The sequence below is a fragment of the Rhinolophus sinicus genome, chromosome 14, assembly GCF_057876585.1.
Source record: "Rhinolophus sinicus isolate RSI-liver-muscle chromosome 14, RSI-T2T, whole genome shotgun sequence".
Classification (NCBI taxonomy): Eukaryota; Metazoa; Chordata; class Mammalia; order Chiroptera; family Rhinolophidae; genus Rhinolophus; species Rhinolophus sinicus.
Window position 1 is genome coordinate 46,283,909 of NC_142514.1, and position 25,680 is coordinate 46,309,588.

Consider the following 25,680-nt stretch of genomic DNA (forward strand, 5'->3'; position numbering starts at 1 on the left):
TAATGGTCTTGTACTAAGGTTAGCATTGAAAAAAGATTTTGAAGCCTGTGAAAGATTGATAGAAACATAATAGAACTGGTGAATATTGATTTAAAAAATTATTTCTAATGCTTCCCTTTCAGAAGGAAGATTAAAAGTCATTAAGCTCAACTGTAATTGAAAAAAAGTCATTAAGCTCAGTAGTTTTGTTTGTTTGTTTGCTTAATTCTTTTGAGAAAAGGTTTCTGGATGGACTGGTGAACTAGGACCTGGAATTTATTGGTTAATTCCTTCCACAACTGGTTGTAGGCTGAGGAAAGAAATAAAACCAATAACAGAAGAAGCCCAGCTTGTGTATAGAGATGAAGCAGGGGAATTATTTCTTACAAAGGAATTTAGGTAAGTTCTGTTTTTTTAAGGTTAGAACTATAAAATCAAGACTGGATATATATTCTAATAACCTTGTCTTCAATCCTTTCTCTTGGCCAGCCGCCACTCCATCTCAAGATTCCAATTAAATAATTCAGCTCTTTCATTAGGTATCTGAAAGTGACCTTCCATTCACAGGTCTGGGATTGCCATTCATTTCTGGGTTCTACACATTTAGCAAGTCAACTTGAGTCATACATCTACCGATTTCTCCTCCAGTAGGCACTACCTTACAAATGGGTCTCGCTAGTTGCACTATTGACTTAGATAACTGTCAGACATGAAATCCAAGCACTTAAGTAGTTCTCCCATGCCCTAGATATACACAAGAAAATCTGGTGGAGAGAAAGAAGTTAGTAGATTGGAGAAAGGAGAAAAGACGGGAACCACTCTTCATTAAGGTCCAACTATGTGTTGAGATATACTATGGTTGCTTTAGCAGCTTCTTTATCTCATGTAATACTTGACTGAGTAAAAAATATTTGGATTACATTTGAATTACATACATTACATACATTTACTTTATAGTTCACGAAAACTGTTCAATGCCTTGACATTACTTCCGTTTGCAAGTTATCTTCATAGAAACCTTCTTCGTCTAGTTGCCTTGGAGACAAATAATCTGTTATTTTTGTAATTTTAGGTCAACTCTATCAGATATATTTGATGTAATTGACTTAGATGGAAATGGTCTTCTTAGCCTTGAAGAATATAATTATTTTGAATTGAGGACCAGTGGTGAGAAATGTGATGAAGGTGCTTGGGCTGTCTGCAGGGGTGAGCACTTTCCTTTTTCTGGATAGATTTTCAGAGGGTGCCAAAAAAACGTGTACACATTTTAAGAAAGGAAAAAACTATTAAAATTGTAATACTCAATATATACCGAGAACAGAAGATGAATACAAGTCACGTTTGATTTCTGCAATTACAAGAGATGCTCAAAGTGGTTACCATCAGCATCCAGACACTTCTGATTATGGCAAACTACTGCTTGACCAACATTGACCAAAGTGTCCACTTGCATACATTTTTTTGGCACCCCGCTATGTGAAAAAATATATAGCTTCCTTTCATCCTTAAGAAGTAAAATGTCAAACTTCATCATCGAATATTATTATAGCAATTAGGACAGGTTAAAAGTAGTAGCATTGTTTGTAGGCCATAAAAACTTAAACAGTTGTTTTCCTTAAATCGATAGTTGGTGTAGTACTCAAGTTAAAAGACAGTATGAGTTTCAGTACTTAATTATAATTTCATTTTCAGTTTATGCTCTTTGGAGCTTAGAATGTAAAACACTTTGTTCTACCTCTTGATACCAATCTGATTGAAGTGGTCAAGAGCCCCCAACTGTGCCCACGAGAGGGCAGCAAAGAGCTAATAGGCTAGAGTTTTACTAAAAATTAAGAAGTTCCCAGGAAGTTGTTTATACCTATTAAGAATTTAGTTTTTTTGTATTTGAGTTGGATTAAGAAATTCCATTCATGGAGGTATGGAAGCCAAAAATACCAAGATGGGCAAAGAAAAATACTGAGAATGAGGCAAAAGCATTTGTCACTTAGGAGGAGTCTGGGAATAAGGTAAGCCTTTGTGTTTAAGCCAAGGACACAAAGGTTATAGGGGAAAACCAAAAAGCCACAGCCAACTATAGGTCACAGAACAAGAAGTCTGAGGAGGCCAGAATGCAGCCGAGAGAGATGAACTCACATGGTACTTTAACTGGGGTAGTACTGTGCCCTACTCTGGTTATTAAAATGGTCTAAGCTTGACACCGTTAGTGAGCCAGGTGGTAGTCTGATAAATATGTTTCTCTAAACGAGTAAGGTAGAAATATTAATAGGAAAAATTTTAAAAACATCTTTTTTTAACTGTAAGTTTATATAGTATAATCAATAATAAGAAATGTGTATTGACTTATAATATTAAACTTTGAGTAACAAGATTGATAATACACATAATAGAGTATTATTTTTAGGAAGATATAATCATCATATAACCTTTTGTTTTTTTCAATTAAAGTTTATTGGGGTGACAAAAGTTAGTAAAGTTACAAAGATTTCAGGTGTACAATTCTGTATTACATCACCTATAAATCACATTGTGTGTTTACCACCCAGAGTCAGCTCTCCTTCCATCACCATATATTTGACCCCTTTACCCTCATCTACCACCCCCTCCCCACTTACCCTCTGGTAACCACTAAACTATTGTCTGTCTATGAGTTTTTGTTTCTCATTTGTTTGTCTTGTTCTTTTGTTGTTTTTGGTTTATATATCACATATCAGTGAAGTCATATGGTTCTTGACATTTTCTGTCTGACATATTTCGCTTAGCATTATAATCTCAAGATCCATCCATGTTGTCACAAATGGTCCTATTTCATCTTTTCTTACCGCTGAATAGTATTCCATTGTGTATATATACCACAGCTTCTTTATCCATTCTTCTATCAAAGGACATTTTGGTTGTTTCCATGTCTTGGCCATCGTAAATAAAGCTGCAATGAACATTGGAGCACACGTGTCTTTATGTATAAATATTTTCAGATTTTTTGGGTAGATACCCAGAAGAGAGATTGCTGAGTCATATGGTAAGTCTATTCTTAATTTTTTGAGGAACCTCCACACTGCCTTCCATAACGGCTGCACCAGTCTGCATTCCCACCAACAGTGTATGAGGCTTCCTTTTTCTCCACAGCCTCTCCAACACTTGTTACTACTTGTTTTGTTGATGATAGCCATTCTGACTGGGGTGAGGTGATAGCTCATTGTGGTTTTTATTTGCATTTCTCTGATGACTAGTGATGTTGAGCATTTTTTCATATGTCTATTTGCCATTTGTATGTCCTCCTTGGGGAAATGTCTCTTCAGGTCCTCTGCCCATTTTTCAATTGGGTTGTTTGTTTTTCTGTTGTTGAGTTGCATGAGTTTCTTGTATATTTTGGATATTAGCCCCTTATCAGAGGCACTGTTTTCAAAAATCTTCTCCCATTCAGTTCGTTGCCTCTTTATTTTGTCGATGGTTTCTTTTGCTGTGCAGAAGCTTTTGAATTTGATATAGTCCCATTCATTTATTTTAGCTTTCACTTCCTTTGCCTTTGAAGTCAAATTCATAAAATGCTCTTTGAACCCAAGGTCTATAAGTTTAGTACCTATGTTTTCTTCTATGCAGTTTATTGTTTCAAGTCTTATGCTTAAGTCTTTGATCCATTTTGAATTAATTTTGGTACATGGTGACAGATACCAGCCCAGTTTCATTCTTTTGCATGTGGCTTTCCAATTCTGCCAGCACCATTTATTGGAGAGACTGTCTTTTCTCCATTGTATGTTTTTTGCTTCTTTGTCAAAAATTGTCTGTCCATATTTATGGGGGTTTATTTCTGGGTTCTCAATTCGATTCCATTGGTCTACGTGTCTGTTTTTCTGCCAATATCGTACTGTTTTGATTATTGTTGCCCTGTAGTACAAGCTAAAGTCAGGGAGTGTGATACCTCCAGCATTGTTCTTTTTTCTTAAGACTGCTTTGGCTATTCGGGGTCTTGTGTGGTTCCAAACAAATCTGATGCTTTTTGGTCTGTTTCTTTAAAACATGCCATTGGGATTTCGATGGGGATTGCATTAAATCTGTATATTGCTTTGGGTAATATGGCCATTTTAACTATGTTGATTCTTCCAATCCATGAGCATGGAATGCTTTTTCACTTCTTTGTGTCTTCTTCAATTTCTTTTAAAAATGTCTTATAGTTTTCAGCATATAGGTCTTTCACATCCTTGGTTAAGTTTATTCCTAGGTATTTTATTCTTTTTGCTGCAATTGCAAAAGGAATTTTTTTTATTTATTTCTTTTTCTGATATTTCATTGTTAGTATATAGGAATGCAATGGACTTTTGTACGTTGATTTTGTAGCCGGATAATTTACTGTATTCGTTGATTGTTTCTAATAGCTTTTTGGTGGAGTCTTTAGGGTTTTCTATATATAGCATCATGTCATCTGCAAAGAGTGATAATCTAACTTCTTCATTCCCAATTTGGATGCCTTTTATTTCTTTCTCTTGCCTGATTGCGCTGGCGAGGACTTCCAACACTATGTTGAAAAGCAGAGGTGATAGGGGACAGCCCTGTCGTGTTCCTGAACGTAGAGCAAAGGACTTCAGTTTTTCACCATTAATTATGAGATTAGCTGAGGGTCATATATTTATTATGTTAATGTATTTTCCTTCTATACCTATTTTATTAAGTGTTTTAATCATAAATGGATATTGTATCTTGTCACATGCTTTTTCTGCAATCAATTGATATAATCATATGATTTTTGTCCTTTATTTTGTTTATGTGATGTATCACATTGATGGATTTGCGGATGTTGAACTATCCTTGTGCCCCGGGGATGAACCCCACTTGGTCGTGATGAATAATCTTTTTAATGCATTGTTGCATTCAATTTGCTAGAATTTTGTTTCAGATTTTTGCATCTGTATTCATCAGAGATATATTGGTCTGTAGTTCTCTTTTTTGTGTTATCTTTACCAGGTTTTGGTATCAGAGAAATGTTGGCCTCATAAAATGAGTTAGGGAGAACTGTCTCTTCTTCAGTTTTTTGGAAGAGTTTGAGCAGAACTGGTATTAGATTCTCTTTGAAGGTTTGGTAGAAGCCATCTGGTCCCGGACTTTTGCTTTTGGGAAGGTTTTGGATGACTGACTCAATTTCGTTACTGGTGATCGGTCTATTTAGATTTTCCAATTCTTCATGGTTCAGCCTAGGAAGGCTGTATGTTTTTAAGAAGTTATCCATTTCGTCTAGGTTATTGAATTTGGTGGCACATAGTCCTTCATAGTATTCTTGGATGATCCTTTGTATTTCTGTGGCATCTGTGATAACTTCCCCTCTTTCATTTCTGATTTTATTTATTAGTGTCTTTTCTCTTTTTATCTTAGTCAGTCTAGCCAAGGGTTTGTCAATTTTGTTAATGTTTTTAAAGAACTTTGTCACATTATTTTTTTCTATTGTCTTTTTGTTCTCTGTTTTATTTAGTTCTGCTCTGATTTTTGTTATTTCCTTTCTTCTGCTGACCTTAGGTTTCATTTGTTCTTATTTTTCTAGTTCTTTAAGGTGTAATGTAAGGGTGTTTATTTGGGATTTTTCTTGTTTCTTGAGATAGGCCTGTAATGATATAAATTTCCCTCTTAAAACTGCTTTCGCTGCATCCCAAAAATTTTGGTAGAATGTATTTTCATTCTCATTTGTTTCTTTATATCTTTTGATCTCTCCTCTAATTTCTTCTTTGACCCAGTCATTCTTTAAAAGTGTGTTGTTTAATCTCCATGTATTTGTGTTTTTTCCCACTTTCTTTTTGCAGTTGATATCCAATTTCAAAGCCTTGTGATCAGAGAATATGCTTGGTATGATTTCAATCTTCTTAAATTTGCTGAGGCTAGTTTTATGCCCCAATATATGGTTTATCCTTGAGAATGTTCCATGTACACTAGAAAAAAATGTATAGTCTGATGTTGTAGGATGAAGTGCTCTATAAATGTCAATTATGTCCATTTCATCTAATGTGTCATTTAGGGCTGCTATTTCTTTATTTATTTTCTGTTTGGATGATCTATCCATAGCTGTCAATGATGTAGTTAGGCCCGATAGTATAATTGTGTTTTGGTCAATTTCTCCCTTTAGTTCTGTTAGTTCTGTTAGTAGTTGTTTGGTATATTTCGGTGCTCCCTGATTGGGGGCATAAATATTGATGACTGTTATGTCTTCTTGTTACATAGTCCCCTTTACCATTATGAAATCTTTGTCTCTTGTTACCCTTTTCACCCTGAAGTCTGTTTCATCTGATATCATTATGAATATATCTGATTTTCTCTGGATACCATTTGCTTGGAGTGTCAATTTCCACCCTTTTAGTTTGAGTCTATGTTTGTCCTTGTAGCTGAGATGTGTCTCTTGGAGACAGCATATGGTTGGGTTTAGTTTTTTTATCCAATCTGCTACTCTGTGCCTTTTTATTGGTGAGTTCAGTCCATTTACATTTAGGGTGATTATTGATATGTGAGGATTTCCTGTCATTCTATCTTTAGTTTTCTGGTAAGACTGTGTTTCCATTGTTTCTTTGCTTTTTTTGTTGTTGTTGTCTATTATTTCTGTGTGGTGGTATTCCATGATTTTTCCCTCTGTTTCTTCTTTTATTACAGTATATATTTCAGCTCTGGATTTTTTTTGAGCAGTTACCATTAAGTTTATATAAAAGGAAGTTTGATATTTAGAGTATTCCTTTTTCTTCAGCATACGTACTTTCTCCATTCCCATATTCCGGTTCAGGCCTTTATTCTCCCTGTTTTTATGTTTTGGTTGCCACAAATTGTCCCTATTGATGGTGGTCGAATAGCCTCCTTTAGTATTTTTTGTAGTGCAGGTCGTGTGTTAGAAAATTTCCTCAGCTTCCGTATGTCTGTAAAGGTCTTTATTCCTCCTTCATATCTAAAGGATATCTTTGCTAGGTATATATTTTTGGCCCATAATTTCTCTCTTTCAATAGTTTGAATATTTGGTTCCATTCCCTCCTGGCTTGTAAAGTTTCTGCTGAAAAATCTGATGATATTCAAATGGGCTTTCCTTTGTAGGTTACTGTCTTATTTTCCCTGGCTGCCTTCAGGATTCTTTCTTTGTTGTTGATTTTTGACAGCTTCAATACAATGTGCCTTGGAGAAGGCCTGTTGGGGTTGAAGTAACTAGGTGTTCTATTTGCTTCTTGGATTCAAGGATACAGTTCTTTCCATAAGTTTGGGAAGTTCTCACCGACTATTTGTTTGAATATACTCTCTGTTCCCTTCTCTCTTTCTGGTATGCCCATTATTCTTATATTGCTCTTTCTGATGGAGTCAGAAAGTTCTTGAGGAGTTCTTTCATTTCTTTTCAGTCTCAAGTCTCTTTCTTCTTCCATCCCTGTCATTTCCAGGTTTCTATCTTCGATGTCACTGATTCTTTCCTCCATCTGGTCAACTCTACTACCTAAGCTGGCTATTTCAGTCTTCATTTCTTCTATTGAGTTCCTAATCTGCAGAAATTCTATTTGGTTCTTTTCTAAAATTTCAATCTCTGTGGTAAAATGTTCATTTTGTTCTTTGATTGTGTTTCTGAGTTCGTTAAACTGCTTGTCTGTGTTTTCTTGCATCTCGTTGAAATTTTTTTTCAGAACTGCAATCTTGAATTCTCTGTCATTTAAGTCACATATTTCCATATCTTTAAGTTCGTTTTCTGTAGATTTCTCATTTTCTATCTGAGCTGTCTTGTTACCATGGTTATTCATGGCAATTAATGATTTATTATTTCTCTTCCTAGACATCTACAGGAGTGGGTTCTGCAACAGGTTGATAGGAAGAGGTCTTTCTTTTGTTTTCCAGTAAATGTTGGTAGAATGTTTTATTTTCTCTCTGACTGTAGCCTTTTATTGTTTCTCACATTGTAGTGTTATGTTTTCTCTGCACTATTCCAGCTTCTCACACAATGGGGGAATTCCCTGGAAGGTGGGCTTCTCCTTTATGAACAGTTCACCTGGGTCATAGGACACCGAGTCTGTGTGGGGATACAGAGAGCTTTTGAAGTTCCAAAGCTCTTCCTGCACCAGATTCAGAGATCGTGTGTTTCATCAGTTCTGTTTACTCCTGCAGGTATTCACCCAGATAGGTGGGGACAAGGGTAGAGTGGGTTGTGAGAGGTGGCCCAGAACAATGGCGACGACGACCACCACAGCCAGTCCTGCATCCATGGCTCCCTCCTCTATGCTGGAACTAGTTGGGCTGTGAATCTGTGTCTGGGGACCACAGTTCTCAGAACTGCAAATATTCTGTTATTTTGATCTGACACTGCTACTGGGCAGGTGGGGGCGGGTCGAGCTCTGGGAAGATAGGGAGGGGGTGGCTAGGCTCAGTGCCTAGGGCTTCCATTCTCTGCTCGGCAGTGATGTCTTAAACCACCGTTTTCAGCCTTCTTCCCTCAGTCTTTTCTCCGAGGTCTCTGCCGTAAGCGTTGGGTTCAACCGTGTTATATGCTGTCCCCTCAGCCCTGTGGGCCATAAATGGAGCCCCAGCAGTCCGAGTTCTTCCCTCTCCTGCAGCTGTGGTAGTTCCGGGAAGCAGCGAGATCGGAGCATTGAGCTAGGTCTGCGTCCTGCGCTGCACAGCCCCGTCTCAGCACTTCTCCTTTTCCTCCTCCCCCACTCGCACAATTTGCCCACATTTAGGTGATTTCAGTAGTGAGCCTCTTAGTCTTGCCTGTCTGCTGTGCAGGGAGTCCTTTGTGGAGTTATAGTTGTTCAATGTGTTGTAAATTCCAAGGGAGATTTCAAGAGGCTCTTCTCACGCCGCCATTTTTATGACATCACTCTAATCATCATATAACTTTAATGATATAGTCTTTTGATTCTCTGTTGTTAGCACTAGAGCACATTCCATAAGAGGGAATCATAACTAGGATTTTCTTATGGTAAAGCTGTTGATAAATAAAATTTTAGTTTAATAATTTGATTGGTAGAATTGATAGTTAACATTTTTTGAGAATTTACCATGTTCCAGGTGGAAGCACTCTACACATCAACTCTCTAAGTTATGTGCTATTATTCTCATTTTACAAATAATGAAACACAATCAAAGAGGATAAGTCACTTGACCGAGGTTAGGCAGCAGGAAATTTCACAGTTGAGTTTCAAAGCTAGGCAGTCAGGGTCCAGAAGCTTAAGCACCATGATATAAAAAATCTCTGAGAATGGTCATCTTAAAAAATAATTGGGGCATAATGTCTCCTTCACCAACATTAATAATGCTGCAAAGAAATGGGCTTTTTCGTTTCTGAAGTGTTTATCTTTATAATCATATATAACATTAATTTTATTCATTCTCCTCCTCGATACTAAAAAAACATTATTTATCTGAAGGATCATTTTAATAAACTGTTTTCAGACTTAAAGGTGCCTTTATTTTTATTAATAGACTTTCATAGACTTTATTTTTAGAGTAGTTTTAGGTTTACAGCAAAGATTGAGTAGATCTCCCATATATCCTTTCTCTCCCCTCTATCAACTCCCCCTAATATAAACATCTTGCATTAGTATGGTGCATTTGTTAAAATTGATGGACAAGTACTAATACATTATTATTAACTAAAATATTAGTTAATGAAATATTCATATTAGGGTTATATTGTGCTGTATAGTTTTGTGAGTTCTGACAAATATATAATTTTATATATCTGCCATTACAGTATCATGTAGAATCACTTCATTGCCCTAAAAATCCCCTTTGCTCCACCTATCTACCTGTTCATCCGTTCAAACCTTTGGTAATCAGATCTTTTTACTGTCTCTATAGTTTTGTATCTTCTAGAGTATTAAATTGTTGAATAGCACACAATGCATAGCTTATTCAGACTGGCTTCTTTCACTTAGCCATATGCATTTAAGTTTCCTCCATGTCTTTTTGTGGCTTGATAACTCATTTCTTTTTAGTGCTGAGTAATATATTGTATCAGATGAAGGTACCATGGTTTGTTTATCTATTCACCTATTAAAGGACATCTTGATTGTTTCCAATTTTTGGCAATTATGAATATAGCTGTTATAAACACTCATGTGCAGATTTTTGTGGGTACATAGTTGTCAACTCATTTCAATCATTTCAATTAATTGATTGCTGGATGGTACAGCAAAACTATGTTTAACTTTGAAAGAACTGCCAGATTGTCTTCCAAAGTGGCAGTATCGTTCTGCATTCCCACCAGCAATGGACGAGGATTCCTAATGCTCCACATCCTCGTCATCATTTGGTATTTTCAGTGTTTTGGATTTTAGCCATTCTGATAGGTGTGTAGTGGTATCTCATTGTTGTTTTATTTTGCCATTCCTTAATGATATTTGACATCGAACATCTTTTGATTTGCTTATTTACCATCCGTATATCTTCTTTGGTAAAGAGTCTGTTCAGATCTTTTGCCCATTTTTTGATTAAGATGTTTGTTTTCTTATTGTTGAGTTCTTTGCATATATTAGATACAAGTCTTTACAGGTATGTGTTTTATAAGTATTTTCTCCCAGCCTGTAGCTTGTCTTTTCATTCTGTTAATATTGTCTTTCACAGAGCAGAAATTTTTAATTTTAATGAAGTCCCACTTATCAATTTTTTCTTTCATGGATCATGCATTTGGTGTTGTTTAAAAACTTATACACAAGGTCACCCAGATTTTCTCCTGTAATCTTGAAGTTTTATAGATTTGTGTTTTGGCTCTATGACCAATTTGGTCTCTTCCCATTTTGTTCTATGAACCATTTGAGTTAATTTTTGTGAAAGATGTAAGGTCCTTGTCTAGATTTATTTGCATGTGGACGCAAAAAATATTTGCAATATTACAGTTGTTTCAGCACCATTTGTTGAGAAGACTATCCTTTCTCCATTGAATTGACTTTGCTCCTTTGTCAAATATGATTTGAATATATTTGTATGGGTCTATTTTGAGCTTTCTATTCTATGCACTGATCTATTAGTCTAATCTTTTGACAATACCACACTTTGTTAATTACTATAGCTTTATAATAAGTCTTGAACTTGGGTATTAATAAACTTTTAAAAAATTAATGGAGGATTGATAATTTTAAGTTTTAAAGTAGATTAGTTATTGATAGTCTCTATAGTGCAGTATCTAGATACATTTCCTTGAAAGTAATAATTTCTTTGTATTATGTATGAAATATTAATTTCTTTCATTTTGCTTTTCTACAAAGTAACTCCAGCCTCCATTTTAGTGGTTACCATTTCTCTGATCTAATTTAATCTTCATTTACTTTGTTTCCCTTGTAAAAGTTATGAGTCACTTTCCAAACTCTAAATATTTTAAACTACGTGTATCAATCAGTCAACCAGTTTTCAACAGTTCTGTCTCTGCTGTTTTTCTCACAGTAATGCATACAAAAGAGATATCTCAAATTAGAGTACCCATTTCCCTAGGGTATATTACAGATGGGAGTTGGAACATGCAATCTTTCATGCTGTAGGGCAGTTAACAGAATATAATCCATAATAAGCAGCTGTTTATTATCTATATTATAGACAAATTCAGGAATTACACATATCTAGATACTTCTAGGTGAATTTATTTTTGCTTACAAATAATATTGAAATGGACGTACTTGGGTTTGTCTGGGACATTCATGAACTCCAAAGTGTTTCCTATTATCTAACAGTTTTTAAGGACCAGAGGACAGTTTGATTAAAATTAGAATAATTAGAGATATAGCAGTCTTCTTAAATCTGGCACCATCCCCATTTCCATTTTTGAAACACTAGTAGTTTGGGGGGTATTATATGAAATTTATCCAGGTTCTGCTGGTTTTAAGTGGCAAATGTATATGAAGCAGTTTAATTTTTTGAAATATATATTAGTATCTACTCTTCATAAACAGGCAGGTTGAAATTTACCCAGAAAAATTACAGTTTCCTCTAATTTTGGAATGTATTTGCATTACTTATAACTTTAGACTTTGTTGAAAAACTAAATCATGCTCTGTGATAATTATTATGCTGCATTGTGGGACATTAGAATGGTATCTCTCAGGCATATTTTGAGCCATTCTTATTCCACTTTTACATGGCTCACAGATTCATAAGGCCTCCGTTCAGATAAACATTTATGAGTAATACATAATAGACATTTTATTAAGTGTATGAATTTTAAAATTATATAAAAAAGAACTTTTGGTTGTTTTCACAGAGAATTTTGATACAAAGAAGAATGAACTAACAAGACAGGGCTTTATGGATCTGAACCTAATGGAAGCCAATGACCGCGAAGGAGATCCTCGTGACCTTTGGGTCACTCTGCACTCGATGGGCTACAATAAAGCTCTGGAGCTGACAGAGGTAAAGCAATCTGAAAGTTTGAGAGTGGGTGTATTGTACAGAATGTTTTACCCCACGAACATTTTCCAGACACACGACTTTTGAATTGGGCATTCAAATTCTTGAACTTCAGTATGTAAATGAATCCTGGGTGCAATAGTGTGTGTTTATACAAGTTCCTATTTTTAGCTGAAATTTAGAAACTACCAGCATTGAAATAATTCAGGAACAAAGGTATTTAAACATATGATCTACAGAAAAATGATTGTAATTTAAAACAACATATTTCTTAATTGGTGGTTGCTGTTTGTGTTGCCAGTCTCTTTTCTGTAGGGAAGCTCTTCGTCCTAACAGAAGAAAGCCTGTCTTAGAATAAGGGGAATGTGTCTACATGAGAACTGGAATTCTGATCTTTTGACAAAGGATAGTCCTTGGGTTAATATTTGTAAAACACTGGGGACAGTTCTTGGCTCATGGCACTGTGTATGTATTAGCTATTAACATTATTATTTATAAACATGATAGGTATAGAAGTTGAATAAACCAGAGGAATAATAAACATTAGGCCTCCTTAAATTCTGTATTTTTGTGTCAGATTTAAAATAAAGAACTGAAGAGTTTCAGGCTACATATTAGAGAATAGTTCATTTGTTTTTACATTTAAAATTAAAAAATAGTATCTTTCCTTTCTATGAATAAAACAACTTAGGAGGGTAACACCAGCACCAACAAATTTTAAGTTTTGGGTATATTGCAACTTTGGTTTAATTCCTAGTTTTGCCATCATTCAAAATCCTTCATAAGCCTGTTTTCTGAAAAGTGTTCTATAATTTTGTTTGCCATTATTAGTAAAGGAGATGAAAAATTACATTAACTTTTAATATCCTACTTTAATCTAACATTCAATAAAACCCACATTTTAACCATGGTACAGAATCAGCATCTAATCTATGAATAATATTGTCTGTTACACATGTTTTCACTTAATAGAGAATTTAGTTAAGAGCAATTTAAAATATTTTATAGTATTTACTGATGCCATTGACCTTAGAAACCATAGGCAAAAAGGATTTTTGAGATAAAACTTTTTAAATTTAAAGTTTATTTATTCATTTACTGAATATGTAATATATTCACACCATTGAAAATTCAAAAGGTAAAATAATATCTACTGTGAAATTGTCAAGGATGCTGAGACCACTGCTCAATAACTGAAATAAAAAGACAAAACTGAATTGATTGCTTACTGTAAAGGAGCGCTGTGCTGGTTAGTTACATTATCTCCATGCAGAGCAGAATACTCATTTTATTTACATAGGATTTGGGGGAAACCTGGTTATTCTGGTGACACTTGATTGGTGCTCAGCAGTGTATTTATTGACATGACTCTGTTCCTGACTTTCCAAAGTGAAGAGCTGACACTGGTTCATTGAGATGAGCTGTTGTATATCATTTGAACAGGTTTAAAGCAGTTCTGATGACTACTTGTTCCCAAGACAACAGAAGGTTTGGTATTTTTCATAAGTTTGTGGGAACTGTTTTGTTCCCAGCCTCCCCTCTTGATTTTCATCTCGCTAAAGCTATAGAAGAAACAATCAAATTCACTCACCACTGTCGTTGATTCTCTTTGAAGAAGAGGTTTCATCAGTGGAGATATGATTTTCAGTTTGTGCGTTCATGATTTCATGATTTCATCCTGTTTTTGTCTTTAAGTCATCTGTTGGGACAGAGACTGTTCAGAAGCATTTTGAGATTCTGGACAACATTTAAACTCTGAGACAAACAAGTATAACTAGAAGTATTATAAGAAGGAACTGACTGGCGGGCACTCCAGAATCATGGCCCTCGGTTTTTTTCCAAGCTTGGCCAAGAAAAGCCCCAAGGATTCCCAAAGTCTTCCTTATAGAACCTTTTGTAGTTAGCTCTTTGAATTAATTGAAGGTGGTTTTATTTGTAGTGTTAATCCTGTACAAGCTGTAGTGTTAGCATTGGTACAGATTCCATCCTGGTTGGTCAAAAGAAAATCAAGACTTTTTTATTATCTGTAACTGCTTGAATTAAGGAATTTAAACTGGTTTGTTGTGCCCCCAGGACTTAGGCTATATTAATTACTATGTCAGCCAATGTGAAGGAACAGTTTTTTTTATGACTAGCTAGAGTGTGACTGTTATGAATGTAATCACTATCTTCAGGAATCTTTTTCTAGCAAAGATGACTTATGCTTTTGGAGTGTATTTCAGGAAATATAACCCACCGAGGGTGTTGAGGAGTCATATCCTTGGAGTGGCCTGACTAATAGCTGTACAAAGTCATTGACCTTAGTTCTGGTTTGGCATTAAATAGTCCGATTTTCACAGAGGCGCTGCACAAGAGATGTAATTATCCTTAGAGGAACCGTAGATGTATTGTTTCTTGGTGTTATAACAAATAGTAGATGTTACATTGTATATTTCTCATAGTTTAAATACATTTTCTTAAAACTTAGACTTGGGCAAGTTATTGTTACTAATAAGGAGAACCTGGTAGGCCAAGTCAGCCATGTAAACCCTTAAATCAGTGAAGAGGAAAGCTTTGAATAAACATGAGTGTGCAAAGAAGAGTGTAACCTATAGAAAAATCTTGCTCCAGTGGTCTTGAGAGGAAGCTGCTTACTTCATATGCCCATGTGCTTGTTCAAAAGTTCTCGTTAATTCTGCAGGCTGTCTGCTTCTGGAGGTTCTCTGGAGAACCTTAATTTAAGATCTTTAAAGGATATACCTTTCCAGTTCTGTCAAGGCACTTTTCATTTTTTTCCAGAGGTTTGGGAAGGATAAAGACAAAATATTTTTGAGTAAGGAGCAAACCCTTAAGTAATAAAAATTCATGAATAATTGTTCCAGTTAAATGTGTCAGAATCAATAATCTGGAATGTCCTAGGCCGTGATGATGATTGTGGCGTTTCAATAGGGAAATATTTTGACCCATCCTGAAAATAGATGTATTCTTATTAGTAGTACATATTCATAAACCATAGAGGAAGAGTCAACTGTATAAAACCAATTTGGAAGTGCTCAGAGAGTCTTTTAGAACATATTCTCAGTTCATGTACCACAATTTTTCCAGGTTAATCTAGTTACAGATAAAGCATGGACTGACCACATCCTTCATTATTCTAGGAAAGTCTTCCTCGGTGTTTAATATTATAGCCAATTTATCTCTATAGCAATGAGTTGTTTCATAGAGGATCTTATCTAGTGTCCGGGTGCCAGATGTTATCCCCATGGGTCTTCAAATCTGATCGTCTCAGTGTTTCTTTTCAGAATTTGGCAGGCCAGATTTTGTGTATCTACAATGGCATTCTTGACCTTCTCCATGGATTTGTTTTATTGTTGTTTTATGTAAGGAGTTTAGTCAGAATCTTTGGCTTAGTATTATCGATGAAAGAACGTCCAGCCTATAGAAAAGTCTTACAAGAGTTTAGTTGAACCAAATTTTGAGGCCATGCCTGGAAGCAGAATCTCAAGAGATTGAAAAAATGCTCCGGAGAATGGCAGTTTGCAGCTTATTTATAGCTTAGAATCAAAGGAGAAGATGTAAGGAGGGTTACGTGAAATCCATTGGTGGTAGATTAAGGGGGTGGGAGAAAGCAAAGTGGGGAAATCTCTAGGATTGGATAAAAAGCAGAAAAGAGAAACATATGCTTCTTTTACTTTGATAGCTAGGATATAGTTAACAATTAACATTTATAGCACAGAGAGATGGTGTTTGGGAAACAAGGCAATAATGGGGTTCTGTGATCGTGTGCTCTGGTGCCTGTGGTTTTACCTTTGAGGGGACTAGAAAAGAGAATTGCTCTGACATTTCACAAGTATGTTTCTCTAGACTCATAAGAACAGTGGACATGGCTTGCTTAAGGTAAAGACTGACCTTGGCCAAGGAAGCTACAGGCCTGGAACGTGACTGCCCACCATAACCTGCCCAGGTAGAAAATTGTGATCAGACCATCATGTGTGGTTACTTCTGGTCACTGAACTTGTCAGGTCTGCCATGTACCCCCCACCTCCCCGGACTTGTGAGGTTTATTTCATACCCCTTTTTCGTTCATAGTATAATGATCTGTTAAAAGTACTTTTATGGTATTTCTAAAGTGCTTTTATAATATTTCTCATATAGCACTTTCAAAGTATTTCTACAGTATCTATAATATAGTACATCAGCTTCTACTGGACTTCTTTTACTTTGTTGCATGCTTCCTATATTAGCTTAGTAGGATAAAGAAAATAGATAAATAAAAGATAAAGCCCATGAACAGAAAAAATAATAGGGCAGCTTTTTTTTTTTTTTTTTTGACCAGCGAAGGTTTATTCAGCAAGGGAAGAGTTGCAATGTGGGAAATCGGAGGAAAAAGTTCAACAAAAGAGATGAACGTTAGGGGGGAGAAAGGAAGTGGGAGACATTGTTTGAGGAAGTGAGAATTCAGGGTGATAACTTTCTCATGGGGTGAGGGGCTGGAGTGAAAAAGTGGAAACAAGCCCAATGTCTTCTATTAATGCATTTGAATGTAAACACATTGTGGATAGCCACAGAACAGAATACTCAGCAATAAAAGGAATGAAATATTTAACGTAAGTGACACCTGTGAACCTCAAAGTTATTATGCAGCATGAAGGAAGGAAACCATAATATAAAACATAGAAATTACATAAAGAAAGAAAAACTAAGTCAGTCTAGTTGCCATGAAGGCAGTTTTTAGCATGAGTCCATAAGTGGTTATGATTTTGACTGTTTGTTTCAATGGGTGCAGGCGCACCTTCTGTCAAAAATAATCAGCTTAAACATGTGCAGTTCCCATAACATGTCTATGTAACAATCGTTCAAACAAAAGTCTGGATTCTCCCACTTTTTTTCCCCAACCAGAGGCTGAGAAATGTTGACTGATGCTTTGGGAAGTGCAGCCCTGCACAGTGGCGGGAAAAACACTCAGAAATTATCTTAATTGTTTGTCACTATTTCCTGCCACTTTAGTCTGCGGAGTCACAAAAGCTACACCCTGGGCTCTTCCTCCTGTTTTCACTTTCTAGCCTCTGCAGCAATATATGTATGTTCAGGTGATCAGTGCAGAGGCCACAGTAACAGCCAAAGCTTTGTTTGCTCCTACAGCCCAGATGCGCTGTCATCCCACACAACCAGTCAGTGGAACATCCGTGGGGCACCTCTAGAACAGGGACGGCCTCTCAGTCTGCCACCCAGTGTTTCTGTACAAATTATTATTTGAGACTGGCCCCTGTAGTCTTGCAACCACTCACACCAGACAAGCCAAGTCTAGACATGAAGGCACATGATTCCTTTTGTAGTAGCTGTGAAAGAGTATCCCCACAGTAGTGCTCACCATGGTGTGACATCCTGGGGACAGGGGACCGATATAAATGTTTCAGAGAAGCATGCACCGGAGGCTGCCACGACAGTCTACACTCCTGTGGGCTGACGTCCAGGCTGTAGGGCAGCTTTTTTAGAGTAGATATGATTTTATTTTAAAAATTTTAGAAAACATGTCTTTAACAAAGACCTTTTAAGATTCTTACTTTCAGCAAATCTTTAAATATTGATACTCTTCGGTTGACTAAAACTGATAACCAAGACATTAAAAATGGCAAAATAATACCAGAATCTATTTAATACTGAAAAAGTCCACAATCATTCTTTTAATTTTTATAAATAATCTTTTTTTTTTTTAGAATTCAACATAATGGGATATTTTCACACAGTCACCTATTAGATAGTTCTAACAACCTTTGGCAGAATACGTATTATTTAATCCCACTTTTTCGGTAAAGAAACTAAGCCTCATAGAAGTTAAGTGACTTCCCCAAGTCATGTACCTATTAAACGGCAAAATCCAATTACAAACCCGGATCTTCTGCTTTCTAATCCAATGATTTTCATTCTTCTCTTTCTTTAAAAAGGTGAGTTTATTATTGCCAAAGGTTGGAGTCATTAAAATATTTTTTAAAATTTTTAAATAAAAATGTGTATTGATGTTCTACTAACTTTAGACCTTTATCTTTTCTCCCCCAAATAAAAGAGTGTGTAAATTCACTTATTTATTCAACAAATATTTATTGGATGCCTACCATGTGGTAAGCTTGTAATAAAGAGGCACTGAGGATACAACGATGAATAAAAATAGTCAAAATTTCTGCCCTCATGGAATTTACATTCCATGAAGGAGAATGATTAATTAATTAAATGAAAAGTAAATAAAATCATTTCAACAGTGTTTTGAAAGAAACAAGCCAGAGGCCAAAATAGAGAACAGTAGGGGAATGAAGGAAATTGGGAGACCAGAGCCGGTCTCTCTGCAGATGTGAAAAAATGTTTCACACAGAGCGAGCACTCCAGGTGAAGCCTCAGACATAGGGAAAAGCTTCATTTGTTCTAGGATCTGAACGATCAGAGTAGCTGGGGCACCAGTAGCGAAGCACGAAACCGGGTTGGATGGAGAGGTGAAGACTAGTGTGTGTGGCATCTTGTAGGTTGTGGTAAGGACGAAAAGGTAGACAGTAGAAAAATCCATTTCCAAATGCGCAGTCCTTTTAGATCTGAGATTTCAAAGATGCTTTTACACTAACTATGAACTGTGAATTCATTTTTATACATTTAGTTCTTTTCGGTGCTCTAAATTCATCCATTAATTTTCATTTGTAAACATAGTAATTCATTTAGAGCCTTTTGATGAGTTCTTTCTGTAGCCTTAAAGTTAGAAAAGGAAATTAAATAACTAAGATGACATGAGTTCGCCTTCAGCCAAACGGAGGGGTGGTACAATGGCTTAAAGGCGGTATTACTGATTTGCTAGAGGTTATAGTTTTCTTTTCTGTGAATATTATCAGTTAATATGCTAAACAAAAATCAGAATGTCGTGCTTTTTTATTACTTAATTCGTTGTACTAAAATTCTCCTCTGAAAGTGTATCAGACGGACAAGCTAGAAGGTGCAGTGCATCTTCTTAAATCATCTGATATACGTATTAATGATAAATAATTTATTTTAAATTCTGTCAAAAGGCTGTAACAAGGTTTGCTTTTTCTTTCATATTAGGCGTGCCCATTTGTCATCGATATCTATGCAGACAAATGCAAGCCAAGACTTAAAGCTGTCCAGATGGAGGCATGCAGCGGGCAACTTGAGAAGGCCATTTGTACATCTGTCCTTCACAAAGGCGATGCCAAAGTAATGGATGGCTATGACAATATCATTGTACATACCTACAAGTATGACACCTGGATAACTTCAGTTATTGAAAATAAGGTATCCGTTAAGAGGCGGTTCTCATAACTTGCAAAGTTTACTAATGTGTTCCATCTTCTTTCTTACTCTCTTCTTGCATAGTAATTAAATACCCCATTACATTAACAATATTTATAATAAGCAATTATTCTTTCTCCTCAGATTTCTAAGTCACACTGGGCATGATAATTTTTATGTATTATTTTAAAGGCTTGAGATAATTGTTTTTTTCCCCTCTTAAAATACTATGAAATTAAATATTTGGAGATCTGAGGAGATGGAGCATGATCTGGGTACAAAGTATTTTATTTAGTTTGTTACTAAAAGTCGTCACACAGACATGACTATTTAAAATAATAAACATCATGTTTTAAAAAACTATAAAAAAAATTTAGCCCAATGTTTTCCATGAAGTTTATAATATTGGAAATCTTACAGACTATCATCTTATCTAATTAAAATATATTCCACTGTCCAGGACCTACTTTTATTAAGCCAGTTATTTCTAGATTTGGCCATCCTCCCTGCTACTATTGATACTGCAGAGAATACATGCATAAATTCTTAAAGGTAGAGATACCCAGTTTTCTAGAAATTATGACTTTTCATAAAACCTTACTCAACATAGGTAGGTTTTTTAGAACTGTTGGCTTATTTCTTTTAGTTCCTGGATAAGCTTTTCATTATTTTTATGCCTGCCTTAAATTTCTTAGGGTGCTTAAGATTTGCCTTAGTATTGAGTCATTGTGAGTATTCATTATGGAACTAACCCTCTTAGTCACAGTAAGGGCTACCAGAAAGTGTAACATCATATCTGCTTTCAAGGAGTTTATGGACTAGTGGGAAAGACAAAATTAATACTCTCAAGAAAGATCAGAGAATAATTAAATGTTAAACATACACAATTTTTGTGTGTGCAATAGTTTCATTGTATTTGTGTCTCTTATAGTTGATGTTAATTTGGACTACAGAAATTGGGGAGAGATTTGTGGTGAGAGGGAAGGGGACTGTGATGTGGGATTTGAGCATGTGTGGGATTTGAAGGACAGCAGGCTTTAGATGCACAGAAAGACAGTCCTTAGAAGTAGAGGAAACATTGTAAGGAGAAACATGAAAAAGGGTTAATATGAGGTATAGAGGAAAGAGGGAGACTATCTTCTTTGCAGAAACAGAGAGCTTTGTTTGGAAGAATATCAGGAAGATAAATAACAAAGGTAGAATTGGTCCAGATTATATACGTTACCATGAAAAAAAGATAAATTTGGAGTTGATGAAATAAGCTAGGGTCCCCAGCTAATAGATTGCAATCTTCAAATGGATTATAAAACTTTGAAGGGTGAGTCCTAAAACCCAGCATGTTTCTCTTACTGCCCTCTATTTTTTATTAGGACTATAAGGGTAGAAGGGGGCTCTACTGTATCATTTTTCAACCCCCCACCTCCTTCATTTCCCTCAAGGAAAATTAAACTTCCTTCACCAAAATGAAGTGATAACATTTTAGGTCTTACAATGTGCCAGGCACGTTACATATATTAACACATTTACTTCTCACAACAACCCAATGAGGTAAATAGTATCCCCCTTTTACACACAAGGACACTGAAGCACAGGAATGTTAACTTGTGAAAGGTGACACAGCTAAGTAGCAGAAGAGCTGAAATGAATTTGGGTACTCTAATGTTAAACTGCCCCCTCTGTTGGCACTAGGAAGTTACTGCAGGTTCTTTCGCAAGGGAGTACATTGACTTGCATTTCTATCATTTTCAGCTTCATTCTGCTTTCTCTTGCTTCCTATCCATCCTAGAGGCTAGTGTCTATGATCTATTATCTCAAGTATCACTTCTTCCATACGGTCTTCCTTGATACCCCAGTCTCAGCCAATGTTTCTGTATTTTTATACTGTTTTCTGTGTTCCTATAGAACCCTGTGAATACCTGTCACAAGACTTACAAAGGGTTTAATAATTATCATTGTATTTGTCTGTATTTATTAAGGAAAGGACTATCAACTTATAAAATCTTTTTTTACAGACAGATAACAAAGTGATTATTCACATCAACAATGAGCTAAGTAGAAACTGCATAAATAACAGAGGACTCAACATATTTGCAGTAGAAGTGGCACCAAAGTCTACAATGGTAATGTACTGTTTTCTAATGAAAGCTTTTGTTTTATCAATTTGAAAAAACATTTTTGCTGTTAATGCTATGAATCAATGTATATATGAGATAAAGTGGAAAAATATTTTACATATGATATTCGTATTAGTATCATCTCATTCTAGGAGATAGGACACTTTGGTTCTAATCCAGTTCTCACTATTTGGTTCAGTGATTATGGGGCATTCACTTAACCTCTGTTCCAATCTCTTTAAGTGTAAAATTAATATAATATCACCAGCTTCAGGTACTTCACAAGGTTAATGTAAAGATAAAATGATGTACATGAAAGCACTTTTGAACATCATATAGAAATACAAAATGGTGTTAATAGCAATAGGAATTTTGATCATCGAAAATACTTTTATGTACATTATTTAGATTTTCTAAGATAACCTGAAAGAGAAAATGCTTCTGACTTTTAGATAACTAACTAAGTCAAGAAAGAGCCAGGAACAGCTGTAGTTCTGGTGTTAGCAGAACTCTGAGTTTAATCAGGAGTTCAAAGGCAGGGACAGATAGTAGACTCTGAAATCAGTCTAGTGAAGGGAAAAAAGGAAACACCCTTCTCTCTCCATACTATCCCTGAAATCCTAAAACATCTAGAACGGGATAAAGAGAGATGATCTTTTCTGTTGTCCCAATGAAGGTTTTTAAAAATATTCTCGGTAGTAAGGAAAAGATATTTACTCCCCTTCCTACTACCCCTTTTTACCCACATTCACAAACACCAACTATCAACTATTATATTAGTGTAGAATTTAGGCTGGATTATCCTGTTAGACATCAGATCATAGGTTGCAGGTCCCTGCTAAGGACACATGTTATAGAATTTTATATGCACAGGGATATTTTTTACATAGGGTCTAGAAATATTGTCCTATTGAAAAGTTAGCCAAAAATAACACTATATATAAAAAAAGTAAAAGCATTCTGTTTTTATATACAGGTTTGTCAACATGTAATGCCTCTGAATGAACGACAAGAATGGATATATTATTGTGTGTATTCCCTTATGTCGTAAATATTGTTTTTAGGAAATAATTCTACGTGAGACTATCAAACTAAGAAGAATTATTTCAGGTTTAGTCTGTTATTTGTTGATCAACTAAATGCTAATCAACTTAACTGATGTACATAAATAATCTAATTTGTATGCATTTACATTTCATGCTATATTATATACTTTATTATTAAATATAAATCATTTTTTAATGCGTGGCCTTACTTAGGAAATCTGCCCACATTTTATTTATGAATAGCAAATCAAAATAAAATTACAGGTAAGCTTTTAATAAGCAATACTCAATGAATTCTACAAAAGCCTATACACTTTTTTTTAAAAGTAAATATCAGCTTTTAATATTCCATATAAACAAAAAGCTCTGTGGGCTCCTTTTTACCCCCAGAGTAAAGGGGTCTTGACACCAATAAGTGAGAAAATCATGTGGCTTATGCCCAGCTGTGATTGTTCATATCTTACTCTGACCTTGTGATGGAATTACAAAAAATCCTATATAAGGTTCTGGCTGGGCTGAGGTTTTGTCCTTTAATAGCCCAGGAAGCTGATTTGTGGTGACCTGTTGGACTTCGACCAGTTAGCTTGTTTTCTCCTTTTTTTCTCTTTTTTTCTTTTGTTTAGTTAATTTTTTCTTTTGTCTTTACACTTTTTCTTATTTTCTTTATAACTTTCCATTTTCTTATTTTTCTTTGTCCTCTTTTCTCAGTTTTATTTTTTCCTTTTCTTATCTTTGTTCTTTTCTCATTTTTCTCTATTTTTTATTTTCCTCGTTCTTTTCCTTTAAAAGTTTTTTAAGTTAGTATAGTTAGCATGTTAGTACATTTAGTACAGTTAACATTGTTTACTATTACTTATTAGCATCGTTAGTAAGCCTAGTTCGCATTGTTAGTATCAGCATAGTATAGTTAGTATCATTTATTGGCATCATTAGTAAGCACAGATTAGCATTGTTACAACTAATTAACATACTGAGCATAGTTAGTACTGTTTGTTAGCATAGTTAGCATTGACAGCTAGTATTATGTGTTAGTGTAGTTAGCGGGTCACCATGTCACATGACCTTGCAGCCATCTCTACTGACAAGGAGCCCAGTATTGACCACTACAAGCTCCTGAACACCATAGGCCAGGGAAGCTTTGGCAAGGTGACGTTGGCCTGGCATATTTTGACAGGGGCAGAGGTGGCTGTCAAAGCCATTCACCAGCAGGGCTTGTTAGAAGTTCATTGTCTGAGGGTACTGTACTGAGCCACCCAAACGTTGTGAAGTTAGTTGAGATCATTGAGACGAAGCACAGACCATTCCTGATTATGGAGCTTGTGCGTGGAGTGGACATACACCGTTGTCTGAAACACCATGACCGCCTGAGTGAGAGCGAGGCCTGCCGCATGTTCCGGCAGCTGGTATCTGCCCTGCAATACTGCCACCAGCAGGACGTCGTGCACAGGGACCTGAAACCAGAGAATGTGCTTCTAGATTCAGAAATGAATGTAATTATAGGCTTTGGCCTCAACAAGAAATTCACTGGCCGTAAGCCAAGCATGGTCTGCGGCAACTTCTCTTCCTGGGCCAAAACTGTGACAGCCCCGGGATAGACGTGTGGAGCTGGGAGTGGTGCTCTATAAGATGACCAGTGGGACTGCGCCGTTCACACGAAGATGCTTCGTTATGCTCCGGCAGCGGGTTCTGAGAGGGTGCATCCATGTCCCTCTTACATGTCCTACGAGTGCCTCAGAATCTTAAAGAAGTTAATGACTGTCCACCCCTAGCGACAGAGCCATGCTAGAAAACCCGATGAAGGAGCGATGGCTAAACTTGAGCCAAAAGGAGGAACTCAGACCTTACACTGAGCCACCCTGTGACAACATGGACCCCTGGGTGACCCACAGGATGATGAAGACGGGGTTTGAGCAGGAGCATATTGAGTCAGTGACACGCAGGAGTTACAACAGACTGATGGGCATATACCTGATCCTCAGCACAAAGAACCCCAGGTAAAGGTTTGCACCATCAAAGTTAAGCCCTTCTGTTACTCAGATTTGAACAGCCCCAGGCCTTCCCCAACCAGCAAGGTTAAGCCACCAGGCCAGAAGGCCAAAGAGCCTGCCAGTTCTCTAGTCAGCCTGCTGTTGAGGACCAGCACTTCCCAACCCAGGCCAGAATCGGGGACCAGCACTCCCCAACCCAGCCCAGAATCGGGGACCAGCACTCTCCAACCCAGCCCGGAGTTGACCAGAACAGACATCAAAGATTTACTCTATGCTGGACGTCCTGATGGTGTGACCCCAGCCTCTGCCGTGGGCCACAGCCAAGGCTCTCAGCGGGTGGCTAGGAGGTTCTTAACCCTTATTTTAAGCCACTTGTGCTACTGGTCATCCACCAAGAAGCAACGTAAAGCCTAAGTAATGCTTAAATGGTAGACGACCAAGACAGGGCCACAGTCAGATCCTCTAGGAAGGTCAAGCCCATTAACACAAACCCAATGGTGTTAAAAAGGGACTTATTATGACTAACAAGAAACTCATTTCACCTTGATAGCTCTGAAGTGATTTCAGGAACTGAGGACAAGAGACCAAATATAAAAAACAATGTTCCCATTGCTCAAATCGCTCAGGAAATTCCAAGGGTGCTGTGAGCCAAGAACCCCTGATGAAGACCAAACGTACATGAGAAATATATTTTTGTCACCTGAATGACTTAACATCAAGTTAGAACTCTCTTATGTGAATTTATACCAGTTTAACTTCTAGAACATATGAAAACTGCTTCTTCACAGCTCAGACCCACCCTGCTATTGATGTCACCAAATTACATCTTTATGCATTGTGTGTCCCAAAACATAGACTGATAATTGTTTTTTTATACATGAGTCTTTTAAGTCAAGTAGAAAACACAAAGGAGAACTACAGACCAATGTTGCAATAGTAGCAGCTTTTATAATCATT

The 25,680-nt window shown here is 36.3% G+C and overlaps 1 protein-coding gene across 2 annotated transcripts in view; it reads left to right on the forward strand.

The window, feature by feature from the left end:
- EFCAB7 (EF-hand calcium binding domain 7) overlaps positions 1 to 23,163 on the forward strand; it is a 46,146-nt gene extending 22,983 nt beyond the window's left edge. Inside the window, exons 9-14 of one of the 2 annotated variants that reach the window (XM_019731483.3) lie at positions 221 to 378; positions 1,052 to 1,185; positions 12,164 to 12,312; positions 19,369 to 19,578; positions 21,588 to 21,695; positions 22,666 to 23,163. In XM_019731483.3, the coding sequence (XP_019587042.1) occupies positions 221 to 378; positions 1,052 to 1,185; positions 12,164 to 12,312; positions 19,369 to 19,578; positions 21,588 to 21,695; positions 22,666 to 22,740 (834 nt within the window). In that variant the 3' untranslated portion in view covers positions 22,741 to 23,163. The remainder of the gene's footprint in view (positions 1 to 220; positions 379 to 1,051; positions 1,186 to 12,163; positions 12,313 to 19,368; positions 19,579 to 21,587; positions 21,696 to 22,665) is intronic. The other variant, XM_019731490.3, reaches the window with a different exon arrangement.
- Positions 23,164 to 25,680: the final 2,517 nt, after the last annotated feature.